Below are 24,671 nucleotides of genomic sequence, written 5' to 3' on the forward strand. Positions count from 1 at the left end.
CTCATCATGCTGTATGTCTTGTGCTATAGATTCAAATGAACAACACATAAGAGTCATTTGCTCAGGAATCGGGCTTAACTTGGTCGTGCTGAATATTTCACACTGTAGATTCAAATGAACTAGCTCATCAGAGTCATTTGTTCGGGAAATTGAACTACACTGGCCCTACTGTATGTTTTCGCTGTAGATTCAAAAGAACCAATTTATTAGAGTGATTTATTTAGTCAATTTGAGTCGTTTGCTTAGGAATCAGGCATTACTGATCGTGCTGCATGTTTTGCACTATAGATTCAAAAGAACCGACTCATAAGAGTCATATGTCATGGAATTGGACTACACTGGCCAGACTGTATGTTTTGTGATGTAGATTCAAAAGAACAAACTCATAAGAGCAGGGGTGTGGGAACCATTCACATGTCCCCCTCACTTTTAGAAATAACTAAATTCATCTCCCCACTTTTTGCGAAATAATAATTACATTTTAATACGAAATAGAATTAGCAAATCAGTTCGAGTGCAGTTCGAGCATCAATGATTGCGCCCAGTGTAGACGGTGTTTTCATCAGCCTCTCTTCACAATATGACAGTTTTAAAGGATTTTAGATTTTTTAGAAAATGTTTGTTATTGCTTCTGATGCGATGCGATGCTGTAGACAGGGTATTAGAATGTGTCCGATTTTTTTTTAAATACGAAAGATTCTCGGTTCCCAACCCGAGTAAATTATGGCAGAATTTTCATTTCTGGGTGAACTTGCCCTTGAAATTTTTCTCTTTCATCTGCTCCCAGTTCTCCTTTAAATGCTTGTCATGTTCTCTGTGTAAAGTGTCAGACGTGAAAACAGCCAGGGGCCTGAAACTGATATACCATGCAGACAGACAGTGAGAGAGGATACTGCAACGGCAGAGCGCTTTAATTGGTTGAAATAAGAACTAGCCAGAGAGGATTGCGTCATGCAACGACCATTGAAATGACATCACACCAACTTGCAGTGACCGTAACGACTCTCTATGGACCCTTTCTACAAACTGTGGTAATGCGTTTTAACCTCATTTAGCAACAGAAATCTAGTCAACTTTTTAATATTTCATGTATTTTAAATATCTAATGTAAATGTATAACATTATTCTTTATGTTATATTACCTTTTTTGGCTTTAAGGGGTGAAGCAAATAAAATATAGACATGGTAAACTGGTAGAAATTTGACAACTTGTATATTTTGGATTATCGTCTCTTGTGGTTATGCAAAATTGCCACAGTGTGGCAAGAAATGTGCACCTTATTCTGTTCACGTTACATGTACATGGTACACATTCTGTCCGAGCAATGGAGGAGGAAGTTAGAGCAGCTTCACGTGAGACTGAGAGAATTCAATGTCATTGTATTTGCTTCAACGGCCTGAAATTATGCTTGGGCAGCCGCCGAAGCAAATACAATGACATTCAACTTGCGTGCTAAATATGTTTCTCATCTGACACGTGCAGCTGTGTTTCATATGATTGCTGAGTCCAGCAGGCTTCCCGTTGATGCTCCAGAGACAGGAGATCATGCCACGCTTCAAATCACTGAGATCACATTTTTCCCCATTCTGATGGTTGATGTGAACATTAACTGAAGCTCCTGACCCGTATCTGCATGATTTTACGCACTTCACTGCTGCCACATGATTGGCTGATTAGATAATCGCATTGATGGTTGTTGGTGCCAGATGGGGTGGTTTGAGTATTTCTGTAACTGCTGATCTCCTGGGATTTTCACACACAACAGTCTCTAGAATTTACTCCGAATGGTGCCAAAAACAAAAAACATCCAGTGAGCGGCAGTTCTGTGGACAGAAATGTCTTGTTGGTGAGAGAGGTCAACAGAGAATGGCCAGACCGGTTTGAACTTACAAAGTCTATGGTAACTCAGATAACCACTCTGTACAATTGTGGTGAGAAGAATATCATCTCAGAATGCTATTCTGAGATGAGGGTTGGCGCTGTTTTGGTGGCACGAGGGGGACATACACACTATTAGGCAGGTGGTTTTAATGTTGTGGCTGATCTGTGTATTAGGTGGCCTTAACTACTATGTACTAACATTAAATACATACAAGACTATGTATTTACTGTGTAACTACATGTTGTTCTGCAAAATTCCCATATTTGCTGCTATTGAGGTTGAGGTATGGGTAGGTATAGGAGTAAGAGTAGGGTTAGGGTTAGGATAAGAGGTTAGAGTTAGGTTTTGGGGTAAGGGTTGGTTTAGGGGTAAAGTTAACAGTGTAACTACAAATGTAATTAAATGCAAGTACTTTAAATGTAATTACAATGCAACAACATGTATGTACATAATAAGTACATTGTATCAAATGGTTAAATACATAGTAGTTAAGGCCACCTAACCAAGTTAAGTGTTTTTATTTTATTTTTATTTTTTTACTTTGAGTATGTTTGTCAAGTCCCAAATATAGAGAAAATTATAGAAGAGGAAGTAGTTTTCATTTAGAAAGTATTCAAGTCACTAAAGCCATCTTTACACTGCAAAGGTGGCACAAAAGCTGCATCTAAAGTGGCATTTAGGTGCATTTGCAAATAAAAAACAGAAACAGAAACATGAAACGAATAAAAATATGAAGTTATACTTTAAAATATGAAACTTAATTATGAAATATTTGCTCTATCATAACAACAACACAGTTTAAGGCTGCTCTGATGCTGCATTTCATTTACACAGAATTTAAGCAGCATCAGAACTGCCTTTGATTCTAGGGGCTGAGGTGGGTCAGAGCAGGCCTAATTTAGTCTGGATTTTACGCCTTTACACAGATATTTAAGCAGGCACAGAGCAGGCTTAACTCTGCAATGTAAAGACACATTAATTGGATTATCCAAAAATAGGCATTTGTGACGCTCCTGTTCTACCCTCTCTGTACGGGACTTGAACTGCCGTCTCTGGCATGGGAAGCGGGTGTACTAACAAGGAGGCTAAAGGCTACAGCCTCTAGTGTCAGTTGCTAGTGCACCTCTTGAGGTCAGGAGAGTGAGGTTTATACACATTGCACAGCTATCTATCAGATAGCTCCCATTAAACTCACCCCACTAAACCTCACTCCATCTGGGTCACAGCACCATTGTGACACTCCTGTTCTACGCGCTCCGTACAGGACTCGAACCAGTGTCTCTGGCATGGGAGGTGGGTGTGCTAACAAGGAGTCTAAAGGCTACAGCCTCTAGCATCAGTCGCTAGTGCACTTCTTGAAGCCAGGTGAGTGAGGTTTATACACATTACACAGCTATCTATCAGCTGGCCACCATTACACATTACATTTACATTTCACATTTATGCATGTAAAATGTACATGCATAAATTATGCATTTGGCAGATGCTTTTATCCAAAGCAACTTACAGTGCCCTGATTACAGGGACAATCCCCCTGTAGCAACCTGGAGTTAAGTGCCTTGCTCAAGGACACAATGGTGGTGGCTGTGGGGATAGAACCAACAACCTTCCACTTATCAATTCAGTGCTTTAGTCCACTACACCACCACCACTCCATTACAAGAAAAATTAACTATATCGTGATATCGTTATTGTGATATAAAATTACTCATATCATGATATGAGATCCTGTGCTAACCAGTTGGCCCCCATCTTCACACAGATCTTCAATAGATCACTGGAGCAGTGTGAAGTCCCATGCTGCTTCAAACGTTCCACTATCATCCCCATCCCAAAGAAACCAAAAATCACAGGACTTAATGACTACAGACCTGTCGCCCTGATGTCTGTGGTCATGAAGTCATTTGAGAGACTGGTGTTGGCCCACCTGAAGGACATCACTGGACCCTTTCAAGATCCCCTTCAATTTGCTTATTGAGCAAACAGGTCTGTGGATGATGCAGTCAACATGGGATTGCATCTTTTCCTGCAACATCTGGACAGACCAGGGACATATGCAAGGATCGTTTTTGTGGACTTCAGTTCGGCTTTCAACACCATCATCCCAGCTATACTCTGGACTATATTACACCAACTCTCTGTTCCCATGTCTATATGTCAGTGGATTACCAGCTTTCTGACAGACAGGCAGCAGCTTGTGAGACAGGGGAAACTCACTTCTAGCACCTGTGCAATCAGCACTGGTGCCCTCCAGGGATGTGTGCTCTCCCCACTACTCTTCTCCCTCTACACCAACGACTGCATCGCCAAGGACCCCTCTGTCAAGCTCCTGAAGTTTGCAGACGACACCACTGTCATCAGCCTCATCCGAGATGACGATGAGTCTGCATCCAGAAGGGAGGTTAAACAGCTGGCTGTCTGGTGCAGTCAAATCAACCTTGAGCTGAACACGCTCAAAACGGTGGAGATGATTGTGGACTTTAGGAGGAACACCCCAACACTGACCCCCCTCACCATTCTAAACAGCACTGTGGCAGCAGTGGAGTCATTCAGGTTCCTGGGTACTACCATCTAACAGGACCTGAAGTGGGAGACCCACATTGACTCCATTGTGAAAAAGGCCCAGCAGAGGTTGTACTTCCTTCACCAGTTGAGGAAGTTCAACCTGCCACAGGCGCTGCTGATACAGTTCTACTCAGCAGTCATTGAGTCTGTTCTCTGCAGTTCAATAACTGTCTGGTTTGGTTCAGCTACGAAATCGGACATCAGAAGACTACAAAGGACAGTTCGGACTGCTGAGAGGATTATTGGTTGCCATTACATTCCATTGCACTGTACATAACCGATTTGTATTTAGATTTGCACTACGTATGTGTGTGCGTATGTGTGTATGTATGTATGTATGTATATGTATGTATATATATATATTCATATATGTGTATATGTGTATATATATGCATATGTATGTATGTATGTATATATATATATATATATATATATATATATATATATATATATATATATATATATGTGTATGTGTATATGTATGTATATGTGTATGTGTATGTATGTGTGTGTGTATATATATATATATATATATATATATATATATATATATATATATTGTCTATTGTGTATTCTATATATACTTTTTTCTTTTCAATATGTATCTATTTTTTATTCAGTTTTAATTATTTTAATTATTTAAACAGTCTTGTTGCTGTTTTTGTATTGTTGTGTACTGGAAGCTCCTGTCTCCAAGACAAATTCCTTGTATGTGTAAGCAAACTTGGCAATAAAGCTCATTCTGATTCTGATTCTGATATAAAACTTTGGTCATATCACCCACTTTTAACTATGGTATTCGTGGTAAAACCACAACACAGGAAAACCATTAATCATTCTGCCAAAAATATATAGTTATTTAGTTTTACTGTAGTAACACATCGATTCATTTTATGGTAAATGCACCATGTTTTTTCTTTTCTTTTCTTTTCTTTTTTTTTTGTTTGGAAGCCATGGTTGTAAAAACCATACTTGTACCACAAATGAACCACAGTGTTACTGTTGATAATACTGAAAAACATTTTTGTTTGTTTTTTGGTAGAATGATTATGATTTTTATTACCATACTGTGGCAGGGTGAGCAAGAGAATGACACAGTGGGTGTGGCATCAGGCCTCAGAGAGGCATTTATTTAAAATAATAACAACAGAAAAAGGGGAATAAAGTGTCTACGGGGAAAGTGTCAAAAACAAAAATCACATTGGGCTATATGCAGAGAGGTTACGGTCTAGGTGCTAGTGGGTGGGGTCCGGCGGTCGCACGTGCTCCCCTCGTATGTTCTGAGGCACGTGGGGCGGCGGCTCTTCTTGAGCGGCCCGGCTTCCCTGGGCCTCGGTGTTTGAGGGGAATAGCGGCCCGGCATCCTGCTTGTCGTCCGCAATGCGTGCTCCAGTCTGGGGTGTGGGTACGGTGATGCATCTAATTCGCATTTTATTCCAAAAAGTTAAAATTGCCATTTCCATCAACGTTACGAGGTGGGAATTTTCATTAATTTTTGAAAAAAATGACAAAAATGACATAAATCTCCTGTGATGCATGTACATATACTGCTGGATATTGTTAGTAGATAAATGTAAGAAAACTGTGAGTTAGTGAATTTTTTTTTTAAATGAGAATTAAGAAATTAATGAGAATTTATTTTTTTGAAGTCCACAGCACGGGCGGCGCCATGATTGTTTTCCATAAAGCCTGAAATGTTTTGATCATCTTCTTGTAGTGATGTCAGAAGTACCAGTGCTTTAAGTTGATATGAAAACACATTATATTTTACTATTTTTAAAAACACAAAATACAGACTCAGTTTAGTACACACATGCTGTCTTGTTGGCAGCTGCTTTCCATCTCTCATGTACAGTATGTGCATGCATGCAAGAAGACGTGACACATGATTGCGGATGTGTGTCTGCTCAACAGTCCTGTCTTGTTGAAATACTGGAAACTCTGTTGAATTGGACCATCCTGATGCAGTAAGTACAAAATATTTAGATATGTAACCCTGAAAACAAGGATTAATGTATTTAGAGCCTGATATCTACTAAATGAACTTAAGCACCCAATTAATCAATTTAAACCCTACAATATGTGCGTCAAACTACGGTAAGCCGAAAGGGACAATATAGTGTTTTTTTTTTATCAAGTTTTAAATTAGAAGTGTTAAACAAGCATGCAATTTCTGATCTTTGAGCATATCTGAGGCTGAGACAAAAGTTAGTGGGATGACCTTTTAGTTTTAGTTTCAGTAATATTTAAAGATTATATACAGTAAATGACGCCCCGCAGATGTGACATTTAAACTTCTATTATAGAATGTATTGTATTCCAATATTTAGTCAACGTATGGTCCCACATGTATCCACAGAGGTCTGGGCTAAGCCCCGAATATACACTGACTCTAGAACCGCCCCTGGTCCACAGTGCTAAAAGTGAAGAAGCGCCCATATATAATGTAGCATATGAATTGTATGAACTACTTATATGATGCTTCTATAGTGCCTTTGTGTTATATAGCTTCACTGTCTCTGGTCACTATATGAGTTCATTGTACGTAAGCAAGCATTTTTCACTGAGTGGAAATGAACAAGTGACTATTTAAAAAATTCACAGATGAAAGAGTGTAATATGGGTTTGGAACAACATGAGGGTGAATAAATGATGACAGAATGTTCAATATGGGTGAATTATTTTTTATTTTTTTAAAGCAGGAGAATAAAACATTGACTTCCACATTCCTTCAATTAAACTTAGACTAAACCAGAGTGAGAGATAGAGAGAGAGAGAGAGAGAGAGAGAGAGAGATACCCCAGACAGTTCTGATAGCATCTCTCTTCAGCTCCAGTGTGTCTGAGGTAATTACAGAGAGAGCCCAGAAACACACTCACACTCACACTCACACACACACACACACACACACACACACACACACACACACACACACACTATGTTTTTATATCATTGTGGGGACTCTCCATAGACTTCCATGCATTTTTTGGATTTTATACAGATCTAACAATAATTTCTATCCCCTAACCCTAACCCTAAACCTAACCCTCACAGAAAACTTTTTGTATTTTTACATTTTCAAAAAAACATCGTTTAGTATGTTTAATAAGCCATTTCCCTCGTGGGGACCGCTGGCTGGTCCCCACAATGTAGGTGATCTCAGGTTTTACTATCCTTGTGGGGACATTTGGTCCCCACAATGTAGTATAAACATAGTACACAAACACACACACACACATTGATTGGAGGTGAATGCTGGAGTTTTCTTTATGAAGGAAAACTATAACTGTGTTTGTGTAAACACTGTGAGTGTGTATGTGTGTGTATGCCATCTGTTCGTGTCTGCTACTCTCACTGTGAGACTAATTACAAGACTTTACACGTTGCCACCACAACCAGGGACACCACATCTAAAACTGATGAAACCTTTTCTGAAGAACCTTCGATCACACACAGCTAACACTAAGCTAACTGCCTAATTTATGTGTAGATTTGAGTGCATGTGGGTTTGATCATTTTTTATGCATTTTGTGTGTGTGTGTGTGTGTGTGATTAATTGACCCTTCCTTAAGCTCCGCCTTAAAAGCACTTCTGACCAATCCTGTCTTAGCAACTGTTGTCCTGTCGCCTGTATATTGTACATACGTGTGTATATATATATATATATATATATATATATAGACACACAGTATACAGTATATATTGTCCTATTGTGTATTTCTATATATGCTTTATTTTCTATTCTCCAAGACAAATTCCTTGTGTTTTACACTTACGCTAATGTTATTAGATGTGTAATCGCTATTAAATGAAGTTTTTGTCTTTTTAAGTGACTGTAATAATCGTTTGCCCTGAATCTGATTCACAGTCTCCACAGTTATTAATCAAATTACTGTGTAATTTAATAATTTCTTTAAAAAAAACTTCAGATAAATATGCATTGCAATGTCACTCTTCATACCAGCCTACGTAAAAATATTATCCATTCCATTTATGAGAATATTTTGCCAAAAACTGTGTCGTTCACGACAATCTGCAGAGCTTGTCAGAGAGAGCAACAGTAACCAAGGGGGGCGGAGCTTAGCGAAGGGTCAATTACCTCCTCAAGTTCTCCATCAGGGAGAGAGAGAGAGAGATTGATTGATTGACACTGCTATATTCTGATATCACAGGTCCACTATTCCACACTGTGTGTGTGTGTGTGTGTGTGTGTGTGTGTGTGTACTTTTTACTTTGGAGACAAAGTTGTCTTTAGGTAAATCTGAAAACCTTCTTGTAGGCATGTGCTCAAAAGTAAAAATCATTCATAAGTCAAATTATTTATTAATTAAAAAAAAATTCAAGAAAACGTTTTCATTTTGGGATACGGTCAGTGTAACGCTTTACAGTTCATTTTTCAGACCATACCAATCCAAATACAAAAATAGAACAACGGTTTAAAACTTTCATTACTCATTTTCCGTGTACTTCATGATTGGATAATTGACTTCTTACTCTCCTTTCTTCAGTTTTACTTTTTCTAAATTGTGACTTCAGAAATTATTTTTTTAATAAATGTCTTATCACCAATTTTCTAATTTTCAATTTTTGCATCTTGCAATTTGTGTTGTGGGCTTTACCATTATCACGGGGGTGTGGTTTGGGGAACGGAGTGCTTATTACTGCATTGACGTTCTGGGGTAGTTTAAAAGGCTGCAGGGATTGGAAACCTATGGCACGCATGCCACCATTGGCAGGCAGAGGGTGATTATTGGCACACGGGCAATAGCAAGAGAGTAGACCACATTCGCGAATCGCACGACAGAAAGAGTGCCAAGCACATCTCTACATATTTAGTTGGGCACAAGCATAAAAGTTTGCGACGTTTGATCCCGGAGTTGAGTGGATGACTGGGGTTCAATCTCTCATCTTTTCTTATGCATTAAGGACTTTATATTGAGCTTACAATTCATCAGGTTGAATGACATTAATGTCTAACAGGAAGAAAACTGTTGCTCATGGTAACTGGAGTTCCAGCTGCTATCCGCTGAACAGCTCTGAAATTTGTGCACCTCCTTCCACTCTCACGCCAAGAAATTACATTAATCTATTCTCTTGGATCTATTCTTGTGCATTAACTGCTCATACTGGTTGGTCAGTCCAGCCAGACACTATTGCGTTAAAGAGTTTTAATTTTAAGCTAATTTTGCGCGTATCATATAAAAATAAATACATTAATTTATTCTTATGGATCAGGGGCTTTTCTTATATATTAACACCTTGATAAGAATTTACAATTCATTTTCAGAATTCGGAGCTCTTCACTCGGCCAGCCACCATGAGGCAGTTTTTCCCATTGGGAATGGATATCACATGAGGAGAAATTAATTTGCAACAAATAATCTTGATACAAAGGCCTTAATGCACAAGAAATTATTAATAACACTAAATATTAAAGGAAATTAATAGCAATTCAATAGAGATTACCACCGTTATATGCTTTGTAAATAGACTTGGAGAAAAATAATCTTGGAAGAGGCTGGTGTTCTGACACATGTGATCCGTCATTGGCAGCTTCTCGCTATTGCCCGTGTGCCAATAATCACTCCTCTGTGTGCCAGTGGTGGCACACGTGCCATAGGTTTCCGACCCCTGCAGATTTGAAAATACTCATGAATGTCCCTGCAGTAATAAGCAGTCCATTCCCCAATTCACACCCCCATGGTAATGGTACAGTCCATAGCACAAATCGCAAGACGCAAAAATGTTAAATAAAAAATTGCCGATGAGTAATTTATTAATAAAAATAATTTCTGAAGTCACAATCTAGAAAAAGTAAAATTGGAGAAAAGGAGAGGAAAAAGTCAATTATCCATTTATTTATTTTATTTTTATATTATTTTTCTCCCATTTTCTCCCCAATTTGGAATGCCCAATTCCCAATGTGCTCTAAGTCCTCATGGTGGCGTAGTGACGGAGTGGCGGAGGACGAATCTCAGTTGTCTCCGCGTCTGAGACCGTCAATCCGTGCATCTTATCACGTGGCTTGTTGAGCACGTTATCACGGAGACCTAGCGCGTGTGGAGGCTTCACGCTATTCTCTGCGGCATCCACGCACAACTCACCATGTACCCCACCGAGAGTGAACCACATTATAGCGACCACAAGGAGGTTACCCCATGTGACTCTACCCTCCCTAGCAACCGGGCCAATTTGGTTGCTTAGGAGACCTGGCTGGAGTCACTCAGCACGACCTGGATTCGAACTCGCAACTCCAGGGGTGATAGTCAGCGTCAATACTATAAAAAACAATGAAAGTCTATGGTGTGTCCCCATTTAAAGAGCTATGTAAACTTGTATTTGAGTGCAATACCCATAGACCTTAGTTTTTGACCTTAGTCTATATATATAAACAGCAGGATAGTATAGATTTATAATATTTGCATTCATATAGGTTATCAATGTTTTTCAATGTGTACCAAAATATCAGTATTGTATTGAACATTTCTACTAACCAGGGGTGCATTTCCCAAAAGCATCATTAGCCAACTATGGTTGTAAGTTCCATCGTTACCAACATAGTTCAATGATTTGGTGGTAGTTCCAACGAACATTCGCAAACAGCATCACAAAGTTGTGTGGTTCAAACTACCTGTGGTTAGAAGCAGAGTTCCTTGTTAGTTTGCTGTGTGGACGTCATTTCACGTCGCTGAGGCTTCTATATCTTTTATTCCATATATACCTTTTATTCTGTCAAGACTTTGATCACGTTTACATGCATTTAAAAAAAAAAAAAAAAAAAGACTTATTCGGGGATTTGCAGAAAGCAGCATTCTGAAAAATGCAGCCGTTTGAGCACTTAAAGGCTGTTAAGAGCAAGCGCTTTAACACAAACGGTTTCTGTTGGAGAACATGGCTTCTGTGTCCATGTTAACGCACAAGTGCCGTTTTTGGCTGCGTTTCAAATGGGATAAATCAGTCTCCGAAGGGCACTTCAATGGGAGAACAATCATAATAGATAGCTTCAAACTGAAGTTTCAGTAAATATGGCTTAAAAAGTGTTTTCCAAATGACTGTTATTTCAGAGCCCCACATCTTTCAGCCCTCCGCTGCTCTCACAGTAGATGGTAAAGTCTTTAAAGGGAATAGGGCATAGAGATGATCTCTTCTGAACGGAAGGCGCCAATTTGAAGAGTGCGCATGTAAAGTCTGATGTAGAGGGAAACAAATCTATTGCAGCGCGATGCATCTGTCTCATTACACGGTGCATGCCGATTTCGTGTCTTCAGCAGCTTTCTTGCATTAAATGTCTTTCTGGTGTAAATTAGCTATTATAATTACATTTTCCCGGAAGTTATTACTCCACCCCCTGCATAACGTCATTAACGACAGCTCTGTGTTGTTGAACCAACGTGGTTCGAACGATGGATGTGTGAAATAGTTACTACGGTTTCACGAAACAGTTGTGACTAGCTAGTTAATTCTCCAATAATGCATCGTACTATGGTGGTTAAGCAGTGAGCTACATCACTGTTCAGGAAATGCACCCCAGTCTAATTTTATGTTTAGGCTTAAGGCTGAGATTAAGGCCGGTTTATACTTAGTGGCCAACGTGGTATTTTGCATTTATAGTTCTGCGTTGGTGTCTGCGTCGTAACCTAACCTAACCCTAACTGCTTGTATATTGAGAGAAAATGCATTCATTTCTGATATAATTATACATTTGATATTTAAACAAAAGCAATGCAATTTGTGGATGCAAAAGTATATTTATTAAATTATTATAGCATTAAAAACAAGTTTATCAAAGTATGTGAACATGTTGAGTTTTCGATACATATTATTTACCAAACATGTTGTCTGCAATACAGAGAGAAAATAAATCATGTATATACTGTATGCTTGCTCTTGAGTCGTATAAAACATTATAAATAAATGTTTTTGCATACTTTTAACGCTCCGTGTTGGTGAAAAAATAAATCAAATGAATTAAGAACTACTAGCTTTAAACTTTTAACTACTTGCTCGTAATTAACTTAAAATAATAAAATGATAAAATTGATAAAATGCGACACTACATCAGATATCTTTTTGTTATCCTGGGGGACGGTCTCTGGTTCTAAAGCATGCCAATCATAGTTCTTGTGGTGTGCGTAGACGCGACACGCAGTTACATTTTTGAAAAGGCTACGGCGTAGGTTCGACGCAGAAGTATAAATCGGCCTTTATTAGTAACATACCTATTAACCTATTATAACTCTGGTTTTATGGGTAAGTTATGGATAGGGAATAACTTCCTTAGTGAAGTCTCCCCTCAGTTTTTAACTAATCAAAAGTGTCAAACTTCCACAATGTCATATTGCACCTCCACTGATTTCGGATTTCTCTAGTTTATCTTTCCCAAGCATTCCATAACTCTCTTTTTTTCCCTCTCTCTGGTTTCTTAGGTAACTATGGGGAAAGTGGGATGGAGGCATTTAAAGAGATGGCAGCCAAGGAAGGGATTTGTATCGCTCACTCAGACAAGATCTGGAGTAACGCCGGCGAGCAAAACTTTGACCGTCTGCTCCTGAAACTGCGCAAATACCTGCCCAAGGCTCGTGTGGTGGCATGTTTCTGTGAGGGCATGACCGTACGAAACATTCTCATGGCCATGAGACGACAAACCCTCGTTGGAGAGTTCCTATTGGTCGGCAGGTCAGTGGATGAATGAAAGAAAATACATGAAGCAAAATGATTTGCTGTGCTTTGACTAAAAAAATTACTGGAGCAATTAGAGTGATCATAGATTCTATTGATTAACTCACAAATACACACATTATATGATGTTCAATGATTAAACAAACTCCTATGCACAAATTTTCTCAAGAATTTATTTTACTCCACACTTTTGTTTCATTTGTTTCTTCAAGGTTTTTTGCAACAAAAACTAACCCTTCATTTTCCACCCTCTCTGACCCTCTGAATTAAACAGGGTGTTTTTGCTACTGTACCTTTAAGACTTTTATTTGTAATCATAAAATGATTGGCTAACCTCTATATATCGGAGTAGTCCATATTGTTGTTTATCAGGGTGTGAGTGGCTGAATACCGAATAGATGTGGACAGATAAATGTGGACGGTCATATGTTATATATATTGTTTTTGTGATGTCACAATCATCATTATTATTATTATTATTATTATATATTTTTTTGTTATAATGTTAGAGTACTGTAGGTTGACATAAAACATCCATATGTCCTCTTCAAAGGAATAGTTCACCAAAAAAAAAAAAAAATCATTCTGCCATCATTTTCATTTTTGGGTGAACTTTTACTTTAAGAAATTCTTACATATGAATGCACTTAAGAATCAAATGATGACACAAGTTGTGTATGTGTGTGTGTCTGAGTATCCCTGTGTTTGACTTTTTCAGCATCAGTTGCTCAGTCCAGATGAAAAACTACAGGAAGTTTCATCATCATCATCATTGTCATCATTATCATTGCATCATCATCATCCCATCATCATCATTATTACATCATCATCATCACCATAACATCATCTTCATTAACACTGTTATCATTGCATCATCATCAATGCATCATTATTGTCATTACATCATCCTCATCATTGCATCATCATCATCGTCATTACATCACCATCATCACTGCATTATCATCATCATTATTACATCATCATTGTCAATGCATCATCATCGTCATTACATCATCATCGCCACTGCATCATCCTTACATCATCATTATCATTGCATCATCATCGTCATTACATCATCATCATCATCATAACATCATCATCGTCATTACATCATCATCATCATCGTCATTACATCATCTTCACCATAATTATTTCATCATCATTATTATTACATCATCATCATCAATGCATCATCATCATCATTATAACATCATCATCATCATTACCTCATCTTCATCATCGTTATCATTGCATCATCATCATTACATCATCATTGTCAATGCATCATCATCATCATTACATCATCATTGCCATTGCATCATCATCCTTACATCATTATCATTGCATCATCATCTCATTACATCATCATCATCGTCATCATAACATCATCATCGTCATTACATCATCATCATCGTCATCATAACATCATCATCGTCATTACATCATCATCATCATCATCGTCATTACATCATCATTGTCAGTGCTACATCATCGTCATAACATCGAAATCATTTCATCATCATTATTATTACATCATCATCATCATCATCAGTGCATCATTGTCATCATTATAACATCATCATCATCATTACCCTTCATCATCGTTATCATTGCATCATCATCATTACATCGTCATTACATCATCGTCATCATCATCATCATCACATAATCGTCATTACATCATCGTCATCATTAATGCATCATCATCATCATCATCCTTGCATCATCATTGTCAGTGCTACATCATCGTCATAACTGCATCAACATTACATTATTATCGTCATTATCATCATCATCATCGTAATTATTATCATTGCATCATCATTACATCATCATTATAACATCATCATCATCATTACCTCATTTTCATCATCATTATCATTGCATCATCATCATTACATCATCGTCATCATCATCATCATTACATTATCATCATTACATCATCGTCATCATTAATGCATCATCATCATTAATGCATCATCATCATTATCATCATTGCATCATCATTGTCAGTACTACATCATCATCATAATTGCATCATCATTACATTATTATCGCCATTATCATCATCATCGGCATCATCATCATCGTAATTATCATCATTTCATCATCATTACATCATCATCGTCATTATCACCATCATCATGATCATCATTGCATCATCATTACATCATCATGACATGAATGTCATCATTGTCATTGCATCATCACCATCACCACTGCATCATCATTGTCATCATTGCATCATCATCATGGTCATTAGATCATCTTCATCAACATCATTATCATTGCAGGTAAAATACGTTTCACAGTCTTGGGGTTCTTTGCATTGTCTACAGTAGAAACACACACACATGCACACACACACACACACACACACACACACACTGTCTCCGCTCATTGACTTTATGTGTCTCTGCTGGCCGCAGTAAGAACCTCTCACACACCGTTATTACAGTGTTTCCTGTTTAAGTCTCAGGTCAGATGAAGGCTTAATTCTGTCTGAAGTGGAAACAGAACAAGAGGCAGACTCTACAGTAACACAGTGAAGTGGACGGAACAGCCTGCTGAAAACTCCTCGTTATTAAAGGAATACTTGATCCAGAAATGATTTCTGTAATCATTCATTCACTGTCATGTTGTTCCAAACTTGTATGACCTTCTTTCTTCCAAGGAACACAAAAGAAGGTAGTTTGCAGAATTTTCAAGCTGTTCTTTTCCTTACAGTGAAAACAGACAGTGGCCAGGGGCTTTAAAAAAGTCACCATAAAAGTAGTCCATATAACTTGCTTATTACATTCCCTCAGTCTTCTTTAGGCATACGATAGCTTTGTGTGTGGAACAGACTGAAATTTAAGCCGTTATTCACTGATAACCATCTGTTCTGCCAAAACTCTGAAATGTCATTTGCATTCGCATTCTGATTCAAATACTGCATACAAACACTTTGTGCCATTTGTTCTAAAGTGTGTTGAAACCCAACGTGATGCACCAGTTTGAATATGCTTAATGAAGAATGAGATTTTCAGTGAATTAAGACTGAAACGCCAGTCTGTTATTCACACAGAGCTACCGTATGGCTTCAGAAGACATGAAATATAACACTTGAATCATATGAACCATATGATTTTTTAAGTTTCACAGTCATGGTCACTATAAACTTTTGTTGTATGGAAAATATTTATGTGATTAATCTTCAAAAATTCTCCCTTTGTGTTTCACTGAAAATATCAGCAAACGGGTTAAAACAACATGAGCATGAGTAAATGATAGCAGAATTTTCATTTTTGGATGAACTATCCTTGTGTGTGTATTTACATAATCTTTTTTGCACTGCATCATCACCCAAATCCAAACTCATAACATATTAATAAAGCCCTGTGAGCATATTCCAAGTCAAGTACTGCGATATTCTCTCATTTGCTGGAGTGTGTTTGTTTCTCTTTGGGAGAGCGTGTATGTTCAGTCTATTGAAAGGACCATACTTCTATTCCCCATAGTCTCATTTTCATTCACGGTAAATTAAATATACTGTCAACCCTGACTGAGATCCACATATTTCAAAGATCTGCTGCCATGAACTTTGCAAGCGTTTTTTTTAGATTGTTTTATTTTTTATTTTTAGAAGTGCTCATTTTAACAGTTTGGGAATTTTTCCACCAGACAGACATAAACCTATGCACCCTGACTCACGGAAATTGTGCAAAGCCAGCCAATTAAATTTGAGCTTGCTGTTTTGAGAAAGCTTTTGCCATTTTTTGTGTGCAGTATGCATCTGGTCAGCTCTCAGGTCAGACAAAAGTAGACTGTCTCCTTCATTTAAGAGGAAACTGCAAGGAAATAGAGCACATTTCATGATTGTTAAAGGCGCTAACGGTCTTTATGATTTTTTTCCTGTCTGGCTTTCTCACTCAGGCAGGATGGGATGTTTGTGCGGAGGTCTGTGTTCCATGCAGAGGAGCTGTCAACTCTTCGTCATACTCCTCTTCCTCTAGGCAGGGCTGAGAGTGTGAGAGGAATATTTAACACAGAGAGAGCAAAGGAGAGGGGAGGAAGATCAGGATGAAAAGGAATGAGAGACAGAGCAGACAGCAGAGATTTGTTTACGCTACAAAGATGTTTGTTCAAATTAGGCAGTAAAAACAAATGTATAATTGCATGATTTTTGTCAAATGACAAAGAAGTTGTATAGCTGGACATAACTTTACACACAAAAGGTTAGTAAGTGATTTTATCACACTGAAATCATGTTAACACGCATATTGTTTACATCTATTGTCTGTACTTTTGAATCAATTAGTATTTTAATTATAATTAAAATTTTTAATCAAATTAATTACATGGTGTGCCGATTAATCGAATTAATCGCATATATAAATATTCGCTAAAAAAGCCCCTCAAATAACGATAATTCAATATATAATGATGAAATAATTATAAATAGTTATCTTTAAATATTTACAAATAATATGTGTGTGTGTGTGTATACAGTGCGTTGCAAAAGTATTCAGACCCCTGACCAATTCTCTCATATTACCGAATTACAAATGGTACACTGAACTTTCATTCTGATTGATATTTTATTTTAAAACACTGAAACTCAAAATCAATTATTGTAATGTGACATTGTATTTTTGTTGGGAAATATTTTTATGAAAAATAAAAAACTGAAGTATCTTGCTTGCATAAGTATTCAACCCCCACACATTAATATTTGGTCGAGCCACCTTTTGCTGCAATAACTGCTTTTAGTCTTTTGTGGTACATATATACCAGCTTTGCACACAGTGATGAAGTGATTTTGGCCCATTCTTCTCAGCAGATTTGCTCCAGGTTGTCCAGGTTGGCTGGGTGATGCTTGTGGACTGCAATTTTCAAATAGTGCCACAGATTGTCAATAGTATTGAGATCAGAACTTTGGGCCACTGTAGGACATTTATCTTTTTGTTCTTGAGCCACTCCAATGTTGCTCCGGCCTCTGGTTGTTCATGCTAAAAGGTGAATTTCCTCCCAAGCTTCAGTTTTTTTAGCAGCCGAAGCAGGTAAAAGATTACTCTTGCAGTATTTCCCTTTATTTTGGTCCAACCATTCTTCCTTCAATTCTAACAAGATGCCCAGTCCCTGCTGATGAGAAGCATCCCCACAGCATGATGCTGCCACCACCATACTTCACTGTAGGGATGATGTGTCTTGAGGCATAGGAAGTGTTAAGTTTGTGCCACACATAGCGCTTTGAGTTTTGGCCAAAAATCTCTATCTTGCTCTCATTTGAGATCACAGCTGGGTCACTCACATGCTTTCTGGAAAACTCCAGACGTGCTTCAGATGGTACTTTTTGAGTAACGGCTTCTTTCTTGCCACCCTCCCATACAGGCCAGCGTTATGCAGTGCTCTTGATATGGTTGACTGGTGCACCATTACTCCACTCCCAGCCACTGAACTCTGTAGCTCCTTCAAAGTGATTGTTGGCCTCTCTGCGGCTTCTCTCACAAGTCTCCTTTTTGTTAGAGTGCTGAGTTTTGAGGGATGGCCTTTTCTTGGCAGTGCTTGGGTGGTGTGGTGCAGCTTCCACTTCCTGATTATTGGTCCAACTGTGCTCACTGGGATATCCAAACATTTAGATATTATTTTGTACCCTTTCCCTAATCTATGCACTTTTATTACTTTATCTCTAACTTCTGTGGAATGCTCTTTTGTCTTCATTTTCCTTCAGATTCACAGCCTGACCAATGATCCTTCAACAATGGGGTTTTTATCCAGAAAATGTGATGGCAACTTCAGTGATTCACAGGTGGATGCCAATGGTAAAGTAATTGTGTCCTCCGTTAGGTCAATTTCTTTCATCGGTGTAACCTGGAAGCTTCCACAGCACAGGGGTTGAATACTTATGCAAGCAAGATATTTCATTTATATATATATATTTCCCAACATAAAACCAATGTCATCAGTTAATTCCGATCCTCGAATCTGATTGGACGAGAGACGTTCCATGAGCACTGATGGTCTCAGCATTCTGACGCTTCACTGTGTGTATCACTCCACTTGTGTTTGTGCTGTTCTAAACTGAAGTGTAAGAGCAGTGCATATGTTTTAAGAGCTACTGTATGTGTGTCTCTTTACATGTATTTTTTTTTTACATTACATATGTTAGCCAGCAGGTGGTGGCAAAAGATCATTTTTGTGTGTAATTTGAGCCAGTTAGGTGACGTGAAGTGAATCCGTGTCAGCCAGTGTTTACATAAAACAGCACTGCGTGATCGCTTGTATTACTACTACACTACTAAAGCTAGGAAATAGCTTTAAACGGCTTTAAACAAACAACTTCAGCATTACAGCAGTGCTGATGTAGGGTCATATAGCATGATTGCGAGTGTGATATTGCTAAAATATATTATAAAAAATATGAGGAGTTAAGCATTGATAAGACAACACAAAAAGCGGCTTTAAAATCCATTCTATTGTTTATTTGCATATTACTGAACATAAGCCAATCATTGGCCAACAGTTCACAGCAATCCATTTTGCAATTGAATTTGTATATCTGTCAGATATTAATTGTGAGGGCTTGTCTAAGGACCCGTCAATGTACACATGCATCAGACGGACGCTTTTGGAGTGCCTTTCTTTGGTTGCATCACATCATAAACATACCTTTTTAGGTCACTGTGTCAAGTTAAACGTAGTTTAATACTTAAAAGAACACATCTTGAGATCCCTTAGTTCGTATTTGCTGTGTTTGAATGCAAGATCGAGACACATCTTGTGCTGTCTGCTGTGGGTAAGTGTGGTTTGTTGTCTGTATAAGATGTGCGTTGCCTGAACAGCTGAAGTTTCGCTTACTGCCCCCCGGAGAAAACAGGTGGTACTTCAAGCTTGAATTTCACACTGAATTAACACGTTAAATCGACAGCCCTAATTTTAATGTTTACAAATTGGCCCCATTTACTTATTGAGAGCCATATTTAATTTTTTTAAGAAAAGGAGGGACAAGCAGAAATTAATTTTGATAATTAATTTAAATTGAAATCAAAATTATGCCATAAATGCTGTTGATTGAAATTAACTTGTATTGAATATTCCTTTAACGTCTTTTTAACGTTTTTGGAGTCAAAAAATTTAGTGAAATCGGACAGATAGTTTCAAAGATTTTTTTTTTTTTACAGTGGTACATACAGAAAAGGCAATCTGGCAATTTTACTGCAATTAAATGGGTTTCATGTGTGAAAGTAGCTATGGACTCTTTTCACACATTGCAATGATGCATCTCTGTGTTATTTAGAAGCGTAAATCTAGCAAACTTTTTATATTTACCATATTTACAAATTATTTATTGTAAAATTATAACATTACACTTTATTTTATATTGCACTGACATTGATTTACCGTAAGCCTAACACGTTAAGAAGCTAATGACAGTATTTTAAGAAAACATGAAACTTTTCTCCAAGTATTTTTTATTTAATTGAATATTTTATATATCTTATGCCCAGATTCCAGTGATATGAAAAACAAAAATATTGAAAGAACTTAACAGTGGATTGTGACCGGGTAAAACATTTTTGATATGGAGTGAACACAAAGCAAAGCTTCGTGAACGTAGTTGGAGTGATAACAGAATACTCAAAATGGGGAGGGAAAATTGCTGTCTCTCCTCACCACCTCCCCTTTCCCTCTTGTTTCCGCCACGGGCCGACTGTAGGGGGGTTTACAGAAATGAAACTATATGTGAGCTCACACAGCGCGTCCGTGTGTCAGCGGTAATGGACCTGTCTCACTGAACTCTCACGACGCTGATCTTTATGAACCATGTGACACGCAGCCCTGTTCTACTCGAAGCATTTACCCCACACACACACACACTAAGGTGTAGATTTTTCTTGTATGTTGGGGGGGGGGGTTGCAGCGTGAAGCATTTATATGTTTCCATTGATCATAGTATAAATAATGGGGTGGGGTGGGGTGGGGGGTTACCTCCCCCCATGCTTGCTTGCTTGCTTGTTTGTTTTGATTACTGGGGGGTTACCTCCCCCCATCCCCCAGAATCTACGCCCCTGCACACACACTCCGAGCGCTAACTGACTAATGACGGCTAACGTGTGTGTGTTGCGCTCAACACAACTATTCTTTTCCATTTCCTCTCTCTGGCTCCATCAGTGGTGCACTGCGAGCTAGAGACTGAACGGAATCGGAATCAAAACCCTTCCAAGGCTTGTTGCCATGGCAACAGAATTGTCACCCTTACCAACACCCCCAACCTCAGATTTAGACGTTGAGGGTGGGATCAGCACAGACTGAGTGAGAGTTTAAAGTGAGGCCTAATGAATATCTCGTTCTGGCTCTAGAAGTGTCGCTGATGAACTAGCACAGACTCTCAAACACAACGTAACTCCACATATCTCAGGGACAGCTGCTCAGAGCTTGACAGCTTTTAGAATAAACTGTTCAAAATAACATCATCACCTGTGTTTTGGTGTTTAATGCACACCTGAGGTAGGGTGTTAGTTGGTTGCTTACTGGGCCAAGAAAGGTCCTCTATTATATTCTGGTCCTCCTTCAGTGGAAGTTTATGTGATTTACTCACCTGTTTTATCATAAACAAGTTCAAAATAATAGGTCTGATCACTGCGAAGAGTAATTGCACTCACATGTCTATTTTGTGTAGGGTTGCCACCCGTCTCATAAAATACGGGATCGTCCCGTATTTAAAGATAAAATGATGCGTCCCATATCGAATCAATACAGGACGCGACTGGCCCCGTATTTAAGCTGGTCAGATGGCGTCACGGTGAAATCATTCCAGATCGCTAATTTAATATTGATATAAGTTGGAAAGTTTACCTATGGTGGGTAAGGGTCCGTTTGAAAAGTCCACAAATGGTGCTAAAACTGTGGAGTTTTTTCTATATAAATATTCAATAAGATCAAACAATGTACGAATACAATCGCTGAGTCATAAAGACAAATACAGGTGAAGGAAAAAAATAAACAAATAAAATAAAATATTTAAAAATGATTAAAAAAAAATATGTATAAATCAACCAAAATGTATACATAAATAAGATAAAGAAGACAAATAATTGAAAAAATAAAAACAACATATTTTTAACATATAAAAGAATATTTTCTTATAAGTCATGGGTCAGGAAAGTTCTCATTTTAGCATATAAGAAAGGAAATATTATTTTTTTATTAATAAAGCATATTAACTCTTAACACATTTATTGCTAAAACTGTGGAGGATGTGGTTAGGGGCCATGAGCCCCATCAGTCCACATGATTTTTACTCCATCGTTTAAAAAATGTTTTTAATAGTGCAATTTATGGTGAAGAAGTGTACTATGCGATGTATGCAAACAACTGTCAGGAGTATACTGCTGTTCTCACCATCAGTGCATTTGTATTTAGTTCGAATTTAACTGCAAGACCAGTTTAGTTCAAGGCTATATTGGAAGAATACTAAAAAAGTAATGAGAAGGAGAATGTTTGAAAGGGTTGAGTGATTATGTGTGTGTCCACTGTTTCAAAGTTTCCTGACCTGTCAATCAGAGTGACAGGAGCATTTCAGTGTGAGAAACCCTGTGGGTAACACATATGAGTGTGTGTGAATGTGTACAAGATTGCCAGTACCCCCCGGTAATCTGTCTGCCAAATTTAACAGATTTGTGGGTGTGAGAGATAATTGAGGGTAAGAGTCAGTAGCCGTCAGTGGGTCTATTTTTCTGTCCTGTCAGATTTCAATGTGTGTGTGTGTGTGTGTGTGTGTGTGTGTGCAGATGGACACAGCATGTATGTATGACCTCATGAATCTAATCCCCAGCAGGCCTAAAGCACACAGTCATACCACTTAGCCTGACATTTTTCAAGATGGAACATAAAAAGGATGAACAGTGGGTGGATAAAACACAGGGATAGAGAGAGTCTTACTGATATATGCTATAAAACTGACCCCATGTTTAAAGGAATAGGAAATTCTCTCATTATTTTCTCACCCGCATGTTGTTCCAAACCTGTATGACTTACTTTCTTCCATAAACGCATATGGCGTTCATACAATTAAGGGTGAATTGTGACCAGGGGCTGTCAGTTCATTAACACGTACTTTTCACCTGGTTCCTCACACAGTGCTATCTTATGACATCTAAACGCTTTTACTATAGTGCATGACTCATTTTAACGTTTGCATTACATAAACAACTACATTTACAAGCTTGTTCGAGTATGATCAAATTGTGCGGTAGCTCGACTGAAAGAGTGTTGCACTTGCGATGCAAAGGAACGGGGTACAAGTCCTGAAGAGTTGACATGTGAGCCAAAAGTGAAAGCACCACAAAATGACAGGTTGCTTCAGCAATTGTCAAATGACACTAACAGTTAGGTAGGTTTAAGGTTTAGGGTAGGGAGGTCGGTTTTGTTGACTTAAAACTCAATTTCTTGTGATAGAGCATTAACCTTTAAAACCTCATCTGTTTGAGAGAATATTTAACTCGCTTTTAGCGCCACTCAGTGGACATTTCACCTCGGAACTGTGGCAATGCATGTAAGGAACCATTTAATATTATTTTGCTTAAATGTCGCCACAGTCACATAATTTTCATGAGATTAGGCAGGAATCCTCTTCCACTCGAGCTCATGGTGTGTGTGTGTTCTGTGTTGTTTTAATGTGTGTTGTGTGAAGGACAGCTGTGGCCAGTGTTTTGACTGGCTATAGTAATTGCACTCTATTTTCAGCTATCTGAACGCTTGAAAATCGCCCATTATGCCTTGACTTAAACGAATGGAGAAAACACAGCAATTTCTATACAATCTCTGACACCTCTCCCTTTCAAAAACACTTCCCTTAATCCTCCATTCGATCATTTAAACTCTCTTTCTCTCTAAATGCTCTTTTGTCCATCCAAATACTTCACTTCATCTAAAGTGATCACAACATTTTACAGATGACAGGAGATAATGAGAGGAGAAGGGTTTGTTCTTGGCTGTACGGTCACAAGACAATTCATTTGGACAAGGTCATAACTGTCAGACTGTACAACAGGTGAAGGATCAACGAGATAGATGTCTGTCTCACTGATGGATGGAGGTTGACACACACTGAGGCTGTCCTGCTCTGATCTGTTAGGGTGTGTGTGCACATTCAGTTGCATTTGCAATAAATAAAAGACAAAACAACAAGAGAAAAGTGAGCGAGAGACAAGAAAAGAAGAGAAACCAGCCAAGTTTTTTTGGTACATTACCCGACTGTGGCGGCATTTTAGCAAAACTATATTATGTGGTTTATCACACGTATCGTGGTAGTTCTGAGGTGAAATATCAACTGTGTGGTGCTAAAAGCGAGTTAAATGTTCTCCCAAACAGATGCGGTTTGTAAACCTACCTAAACCTTAAATGTAAACTAACCGATAGTGTCATATAAAGCAAATGTGAGATGAAGAATGCAATTGCTGAAGCAGCCAAGTCATTTTTTGGTGCTTCTATGACTCTTTCGGCTCACGTGTCGACTCGCATGCTCTTCAGGACTCGTACCCTGGTGCTTTACATCGCAAA

The 24,671-nt window shown here is 38.3% G+C and overlaps 1 protein-coding gene across 1 annotated transcript in view; it reads left to right on the forward strand.

Annotated features, from left to right (window-relative positions):
- LOC127429873 (metabotropic glutamate receptor 5-like) overlaps positions 1 to 24,671 on the forward strand; it is a 75,144-nt gene that overhangs the window by 25,094 nt on the left and 25,379 nt on the right. The window contains exon 3 of the mRNA XM_051679186.1: positions 12,875 to 13,124. Coding sequence (XP_051535146.1) covers positions 12,875 to 13,124 — 250 coding nt within the window. The remainder of the gene's footprint in view (positions 1 to 12,874; positions 13,125 to 24,671) is intronic.

The sequence above is a fragment of the Myxocyprinus asiaticus genome, chromosome 39, assembly GCF_019703515.2.
Source record: "Myxocyprinus asiaticus isolate MX2 ecotype Aquarium Trade chromosome 39, UBuf_Myxa_2, whole genome shotgun sequence".
In the NCBI taxonomy this organism is placed as follows: domain Eukaryota; kingdom Metazoa; phylum Chordata; class Actinopteri; order Cypriniformes; family Catostomidae; genus Myxocyprinus; species Myxocyprinus asiaticus.